Raw genomic sequence first — 8,049 nt, 5'->3', positions numbered from 1 at the left:
TTTAGATTACTAATGTAGTGAGCTAAATGTTTTTATATTTGTTTACGGAGGAAGTAGCAGCTAATATTAATTTTATGTTCATGTACTATGTTGGTAAAAACAGACAGACAGTATGGAAAAACTATGAAAATCACATAGTCTAGAAAACCTAGGCTGCAGGAGCTCCCCAAGTCTTGGAATCGCCCGTCTCATGTATACTCCACTAGTGTAGTGGCAGTGTGCTCACACACTTGGCCAAGGATAATCCATGTCAAGCCAAGCCGCCGGTCCTCCTCCTACCAGCTACCGCTACCAACAACACAATCACAAAAGCCAAACGCGTAGCCGCAGGCCGCAGCAACACACTCTCTCTCTCTCTCTCTCTCTCTCTCTCTGTGTGTGTGTGTGTGTGTGTGTGCCCCAGTCTCCCCACAGCTAGGCCAACAAGATCTTAGCTCCCCAGGGGCACGGGCCCTCCCCGAGATCCTCCGGAGCCGCCGCCGCCGCCGCGACCTCCAAAAAATGCCGGCGCCGATCGGGGGCCGGCGCCGGCTGTGAGGCTGCGATGGCGCGGTCCAGGCCTAGGTTCTGGCTCGTGGCGGGCTGCGTCGCCCTGCTGCTCTGGGCCTCCGTCGCGCAGCTCGTCGCCGTCGGCCGCCTCCTCGCCCTCTTCGGCCTCGCCGGCGGCGCGCCCGGCCCCTCGCCGCCGCCTTCCTCGCCCCCGCCCCCGCCCCCGCCCCCAAGTGCGTGCCTTTCCGCCTTATTTTTGTTGTTACTGGCTAGTAAATTTTATCGATTAGTTCTGTATCTACGAGCAAATACTCCGTAAGTGATAAAGTTATTCAATGGCGAAATGGTACATGTAAGAGTGGGTGCGTTTTTGTGATCACCCTTTCCCAAATTCATACCAATTTTCCTGCCAAAGAAAGAAATTCTTACTGGTACCAAATTTGTGAAGTTAGAGGGGCTGCTGCTGAAAGCTCAGCTGCCTTTAGCGAGAAAAATGGTTCGCTCTGGAAGCCTTGAAAATCCGAAATTGAAGCTCTACCTTGATGTTTTGTTGAGATACGTACTTATTTAAGGGCTTGCAAATATTTTGTCAAGATGTTACTATTTCAGTCAATCGCCACCAACAGCAAATCTGACTTTTTCTCCAGGAATCTACAAAAGCAATGGTTATCTGAAGATATCCTGCAATGGGGGTCTTAATCAGATGCGTTCAGAGGTCAGCTGTGTTTGCTTACTTCCGCTTTTCAATCCTAGCTTTCCCATTCTAACTCTTGCCGATGCGTTCAGATATGTGACATGGTGGCAGTGGCGCGTTTGCTAAACCTCACGATGGTTGTGCCAGTGCTTGACAAGAGATCATTCTGGGCTGATCAGAGGTTCATCCCATTTTCTTGAAGAGGTGCTCTATGTATTAACCAGGTTGATATCTTAAGCAACTAGTATTTTGTATGCTTTTCAGCAATTTTGGAGACATATTTGATGTGAGGCATTTCATTACCTCATTAAGAGATGAAGTGCGCATTGTTAAACGGCTGCCAAAGAGGTTTGGTCCAACAGATTCAAGCACTACACTTGACATGTCACCTGTGAGTTGGTCAGATGAGAAATATTACTTGCACCAGGTTTGTCAGCTTATCTGGGATCCACTCTTGCTTTCACGGTACATGCATTACTAGGCAAATTTAACAAATTTGACCTATAGACGGAATCAAATCATAGAATGAACTATCCGTGAAACTATTTCACGCGGCTGACCTTTTTGTGTGACGCCCGCCACGAAGGCGCCAGACTACGCTGTGCAACGCCTCACAGATAGGCGCTACACGGCCAGCGTCGCACACGTGTGATCAGAAAATTACTAAGTCGTGTGCAGCGCCTGAGAGCTAGGCGCCACACTATACAGTGCAGCGCCTAGCTCCTAGGCGTTGCACTAGTGCAGCGCCTAGCTCCCAGGCGTTGCACTAGTGCAGCGCCTGAGAGCTAGGCGCCACAGGTCAGCCGCGTGAAATAGTTCTACGGACAGTTCATTCTGTGATTTAATTGCGTCTATAGGTCAAATTTATCAAATTTGCCGCATTACTATGTACTCTTTATAGTCTCTCACCTGTGCAGATCTTACCACTCTTCAGCAAATATAAAGTCATCCACTTTAATAAGACAGATGCTCGGTTAGCAAATAATGGCATCAGTACTGAGCTTCAACTTGTTAGATGCCGTGTTAATTTTCGTGCTCTGAAGTTTACCCCTCAAATTGAGGCTCTGGGGAATAAATTGGTACAGAAACTTCGAGACAAGGGATCCTTTGTGGCATTGCATTTACGATATGAGATGGACATGCTGGCATTTTCTGGTTGCAATCATGGTCTTAATCCTGAAGAAGCTGAGGAACTCAAAAGAATGAGGTACAATTTTTTTCACCTAACGTCAAGAAATACATAGTAGCCTTTTGGAGATTGACTCAAGTAATTCCTAACAGAAGAAGGATAATGATTACTTATTGATTCTTGACTTATCTACAGATACTAGCAATGGTGACATAGATGCTGTATATATTAGTTTGTCTCCTGTGGTCCTGCATACATTTCTCAATTTTTTATTGCTTATGTTTAGAGCCGGATGCAGTGTAACATCAGTATCAGTCTCAACAAATGGCGCTTTTTCATACATTTCCCATTTCATGATGGATTCATGTCAATGGAATAGAAATTCAATTGCTCATCTGTTGTTAGCATATTCAAATTGTCTAAGTGCCATCTATCTTGGTCTTGCTGTTTTATTGAGCTGAAAACTGATGCACAAACTTTGAATCACCAGAATCCTACTTTTTCTTTCTATCAATCAGATATGCATATCCATGGTGGAGAGAAAAAGAAATTAATTCGAAAGCCAAGAGATCAGAAGGACTATGCCCACTTACGCCTGAGGAGGCATCACTGGTTTTGAAAGCCCTGGGCTTTGAAAAGGATACTCTCATATACATTGCTGCTGGTGAAATTTACGGGGGAGAAAAGAGATTGAAACCATTGCGAGCTGCTTTTCCAAAACTTGTAAGTGTGTCCAACACTTTGTCAACTACATTGGCTTCTTCATGTTTCATGGAAATAACTACAGTGCAATTCCTGACTATTCATTGCAAGTGAGATTTTGCTCGTTTCTGCCAGCACTGCTTGCAGTTTCTGACCTTCCATGCCATGTGTCCAAAGTGTGATACTCCCCCTGTATGGACCAAACCTGCTAATATAAGCAATACCGATTATCTTTCAGGTAAGAAAAGAGATGCTGCTAGATTCAGAACCTCTGCGCCAGTTTCAAAACCACTCTTCTCAGATGGCTGCACTCGATTTCATTGTATCCACTGCTAGTGATGTTTTCCTTCCTACTTTTGATGGTAACATGGCGAAACTTGTTGAAGGCCACAGAAGGTATCTATACAGCAAGATTTCATCTTATAGAAACAATCAAATAGCTTTTCAGGATATAGTGTGTAGATATAGCCATCTTCTGCAACAAGATTCGTACCAGTTTACTCTTTATAAAAATAAATAAATAGTATCATCTGGTCATAATTATCTGGTTGAATTTTCATCTTCAGGTTCCTGGGTTTCCGAAAAAGCATGTTGCCAGACCGGCGAAAACTAGTTGAACTTATAGACTTGTACAACAGCAAGACAATTTCCTGGGAGAATTTTACATTTTCTGTCCAAGAAGTTCATAGAGGCCGTGTAGTCCAACCATCTTGTCGGCGAAAACTCGAAAACAAGCCAAAAGAGGAGGATTATTTCTACGCTAACCCCCACGAGTGCCTGGCCAATTCAAGCCTGTGCAGTGGAAGCAAGGATACAGTCACTGTAAGGTGAGCACATTTGCAGCCTCGCCTGTGCAAGTTACTGTTTGTGATGATCCGCGGACTGAAGCCGGCAAGCAGGCAGAGTCGCCACGATCGTTTAACTGGTGTTCCCAGTGTTCTGTTGTATAGGCCAGGTTTTTCTTTTTTCTTTCTATGCTGCAATCCATTCATTTATTTTCAAGCTAGCCAAAGTAGGGATGCTGTGTGTAAATTTTTGTTGGTCGTTTGCGCTATTGTTCACCGGTGATTAAATTCATGATGATATCGGAAGGGATATACAATTGCCACGGTGACCAATTGAGAGACATTTTGGTTCCATCAAGTGTTGTTATTTTTCCTGAACTCCTCATTTCCTGTCATTATCCATGTGAAGCTTTCTCTACCTATCCCAGCCAAAAAAATATACTGTATATAGAAAATGAATGAAACTAAGCCACACTAAGCTACAAGATCAGCGGCTGGATTTCAGGCGGCCGGCGCCACCGCGCCGGCGGCCGAGCCTTGTCCTCCTCTCGTCGGAGAGCTGCCTGGCGAAGCCGGCGAGCGCGTCGGCGTTGCTCCCGGCCCCCTTTATCTCCTCGTACCTCCCGGTCTCCACGTTCACCCTGGACACCCTCTGCGCCAGCATCCGCTCGCCGATCCTGAGGAGCTCCGCCATGTTCTCGGGCGTGGCGGCGTCCACCGTGGCCGCCGGGCCGTGGAGCGAGTTGTCCTGGATGCGGAGGTAGTTGGCGTCGCTGTGCAGCGACTGGAAGAGCACGGCGGCGTGGATGTCGACGAGGTCGGAGCTGGCCGCCATGAAGATGTCGATGATGGGCGCCATGCCCTTGTTGCGCAGCCAGCTGATGATGCCCCACTGGGAGCACTGCTTCGCCGTGTACAGCCCCTGGTCGGACGTCGAGCCGGTCCCGACGGACAGCACCAGGAACTTGCCGCAGTCCGACGGCTCCACCGGGTACAGCTCCTCCCTGTCCTTGCCCATCATCTTCTTGGTGATCTGCGTCATCGCCACCATCGTCTGCATTTCTCACAGCTCAGTTGGTCAGTGTGCTCGGGTCGGGCAAGCGTGTCTGAACATCTGACCGACGGGCAGACGCTTGATTGGTTACCGGATTGTTGGCGGCGACGCCGCCGTCGATGAGGTTGTACTCACGCTCCTTGCCGTTGCCGTCGTGGGTGTGGAAGTGGTGCGCGGGGAGGTAGGTCGGAGCGGCCGAGGTGCCGATGCAGACGTCGGCGAGCCGCGCGTTCTTCAGGGGCATGCACCTGGCCTGCACGGACGACGCACGCATGATCCATCACGTTTTTAGCCCCATGTCTGTCTGATCCATGATCCAAGGATGGATCGATCTGATCATCACATTAGTCCTCGTATAAAATTAGCATACGTCGTATGTGGAGAAGATGATGGGCTGGAGAAGCTTGACGTCGAAGGTGGGGATGACGACGTCGGTGAGCGCGTCGCACAGCCTCGTCTCGCCGAGCATGCTCCTGATCTTGCCGTGCAGGTACTTGCCGTTGTACCTCGGCCGCCTCAGCGACGCGGTCACCGCGGCGAGCGCGCACCTCCTGGCACAACTCAATGCAATTCATACATCAATCACCAGTTCAGCGCGCATGATCCATGTCCATGAGATGAGATCGTTCGTGCTCTCACCTTTGCGGGAAGATGTAGGGCCCGTTGTCGAGGTAGAAGCGGTTGACGTCCTTGGCGGCGAAGAGCGGGCGGCCGTCCTTGCCGGGCGCGGTGATCATGGCGGTGATGAGGCCGCCGGTGCTGGTGCCGGCGATGCAGTCGAAGTAGTCGGCCAGGCGCGCGCCCGGCCCGTCCAGCTCCTGCAGCTTGGCCTCGAGGAAGGCGAGGATGGTGCCCGGGATGAGGCCGCGGATGCCGCCCCCGTCGATGGTCAGCACCGTCACCCGCTGCCCCGGAGCCACCGGCTGGCCCACCACGCTGCCCGCCATCGCCCTCGTGCTGCACGACTCGCAGGGGCGCCGGCACCAGTAGCTTGCCATCATCGACCCGGCGGCCACGCACGCGCGCGCGCGTCTGATCGATCAGCCGCCGTTGCAAACTGGCGGCACCTCGGTTGACAATCAAGAGGAAGAAGAAGACGAGATCGGTCGCCGCACAAGAGGGTACCCAGATCGATGGTAGTAATTGGTGGATTTGCTAGCGGCGAGCGAGTGGCTGCAATGGCTTGTGCCGTAGCGCGCGCTCGTCTATTTTTGGACTGAGAGAGGGTACAGTAAACAGATGCGGGTGTGGTTAACTGAAGACATGCAGTGGAAGAAGGAACCGGTCGGTCTTGGCGTAGACAGTGCGAGAGCGCGGTCCACTCTCTCACCAAACTGAGGACGCCCCATGTTGAGTTCACTGCAAATGGTTCCCGAATAGTTGCTTAAATCCCATATCGACTGTGGTAGGAGGCAGATCTTAATTCTTAAACTTACTGGTTGGAAGGAGAAATGCATGTCTTCCGGAGATAGAGGTTCTAATTAAGTCCATTGCTCAAGTTATACTTAAAAAAGTTTGCAAAAGGAATTACAGATGCGGTATCTCGTTTTTTGTAGGGTGATGATGCCACATAAGAGGTTGCATTGGTTTGCATGGTGGAACATGTGTATTCCAAAGAAGAAAGGTGGCATAGATTTTAGAGATACCAGTTGTTTTAATCTTGCTCTCTTGGCTAAACATGATGGAGGCTCATTGACAACCCAGATTCATTATGTGCCTCGATCCTTAAGGCAAAATGCTTTTCGGATGGAGATCTTATCGATGCAACTTCGAAAAAGAAAGTTTCTTACACATGAGAGAGTATTATGGCTGGAGTTGAAACATCGTGACGTGGACATATTTGGAGAGTTGGTGATGGTGAGAAAATGAAGATATTGGAAGATTCTTGGATGCCGCATGGCCCCTCAAAAAAGGTTATAACACCTAGAGGAAATCATCTTCTGACTAGGGTCAACGATCTTATTAATTCATCAATGGAGAATTGGGATGAACAATTAGTAAAACAAATGTTTTGGCATGTTGATGCTCAAAGGGTTATGGCTATCCCTCTTCCACTATATGAAATGATAGATTTTTTGGATGGAATTTGACAAAGACCGGTGTTTTTAAGGCACGTTTGGCCTATCATGCAGAATGAGAGTTCCAAAGTTCCAATTCGGTCATAAGCTGGAGGCTACGTCAGGAGCCTCTAATCGAACAGGCATGTAGGACTCAGTTTGGAACTTAACCTGTCCAGTTAAGATTAAAATCTTCATCTGGAGGGCTCTCCATAGCGCAATTACCTGCCATGCTATTCTGGCGAACAAACATTTGACGATAAAACCCGAGTTGCCCTGTGTGTGACTTGTGCCCGGATACCATAAGACACTTATTGTTTGAATTCAAGGCGGCCGTGGGGTTTGGAAACTCCTTAGGATCAATGAGATCATCATAAAGGCGTTGCTGGTCGACATGGCAAGTGAAGTGATTTTGGAGCATCAGTTGTGCCTTCTAGAGTAAGATGCCCAAGTGCTTGAGCTACCAAAGTTGAAAGAAATGGTGGCAATGGTAGCCTGGTACTTGGGGTATGAGCGCCATAAGTTGACACACGGAGAAGAAACGCAAACGCTGCTCAAATTAATATAGCAGTAAGATGTTTAGCAGCTAACTGTACCATCTGATACATTCCTAGGGCCAAAGTGAGATCGGGCGCTTGGTTGAAACCAAGACATGGCAAAGTTAAAGTAAACATTGATGCGGGTTTTGATGTGGACACGCTCTCGGAGCAGTCATCCGATATCATCATGAAAAGTTCATTCCAGCCGCCAATGAAAAGATAGATATTTTCTTTCACTCATTCACAGTGGAGGCAGTTGCAGTGAGGTTTGGAATGAACCTTGCAAGTTCCGTTGGATGCTGTAAGATCAAGGTCAACTCTGATAGTGCGGAGGTTATTGTTGCCCTAATCGATGGTTACTCTTCTTCAGTAGCTTCTGCTATCTCTGATGACTGTTATTTTATGTCACTTAATTTTTCTCATATCATCAATGATCATTGCACTAGTGGAAAAACGGATAACCACAACTTTCGTTGGTGGCACGCCATTTTCCATCAACGCCAGCCCTATTTTCTACAAATAGTGAAAGCACAAGTGCTCCCTGGGTGATTTTGAAAATTCATGACAACATATCTCTTGTTGGACTAACTCTTTTATCCA

The 8,049-nt window shown here is 48.4% G+C and overlaps 2 protein-coding genes across 2 annotated transcripts; one reads left to right on the top strand and one right to left on the bottom strand.

Moving 5' to 3' along the window:
- The first annotated feature begins 320 nt into the window (after positions 1-320).
- LOC119291553 (rhamnogalacturonan I rhamnosyltransferase 1-like) lies at positions 321-4,151 on the top strand. Its single transcript, XM_037570329.1, has 8 exons — positions 321-722; positions 1,137-1,204; positions 1,276-1,364; positions 1,448-1,610; positions 2,101-2,390; positions 2,831-3,035; positions 3,253-3,410; positions 3,581-4,151. Exons 1-8 carry the CDS (start codon positions 545-547, stop codon positions 3,843-3,845), a joined length of 1,416 nt encoding a protein of 471 aa, XP_037426226.1. The 5' UTR covers positions 321-544; the 3' UTR covers positions 3,846-4,151.
- Positions 4,152-4,237: 86 nt separating this feature from the next.
- LOC119291554 (patatin-like protein 1) lies at positions 4,238-5,851 on the bottom strand. The gene is made up of 4 exons (XM_037570330.1): positions 5,493-5,851; positions 5,224-5,404; positions 4,945-5,106; positions 4,238-4,853 (listed from the first exon to the last, which is right to left on the bottom strand). Exons 1-4 carry the CDS (start codon positions 5,849-5,851, stop codon positions 4,287-4,289), a joined length of 1,269 nt encoding a protein of 422 aa, XP_037426227.1. The 3' UTR covers positions 4,238-4,286.
- Between the last annotated feature and the right edge of the window lie 2,198 nt (positions 5,852-8,049).

The sequence above is a fragment of the Triticum dicoccoides genome, chromosome 4B (assembly GCF_002162155.2).
Source record: "Triticum dicoccoides isolate Atlit2015 ecotype Zavitan chromosome 4B, WEW_v2.0, whole genome shotgun sequence".
In the NCBI taxonomy this organism is placed as follows: Eukaryota; Viridiplantae; Streptophyta; class Magnoliopsida; order Poales; family Poaceae; genus Triticum; species Triticum dicoccoides.
The sequence above is the reverse complement of the archived record's forward strand: the minus strand, read 5'-3'. Positions and strand labels throughout refer to the sequence as shown.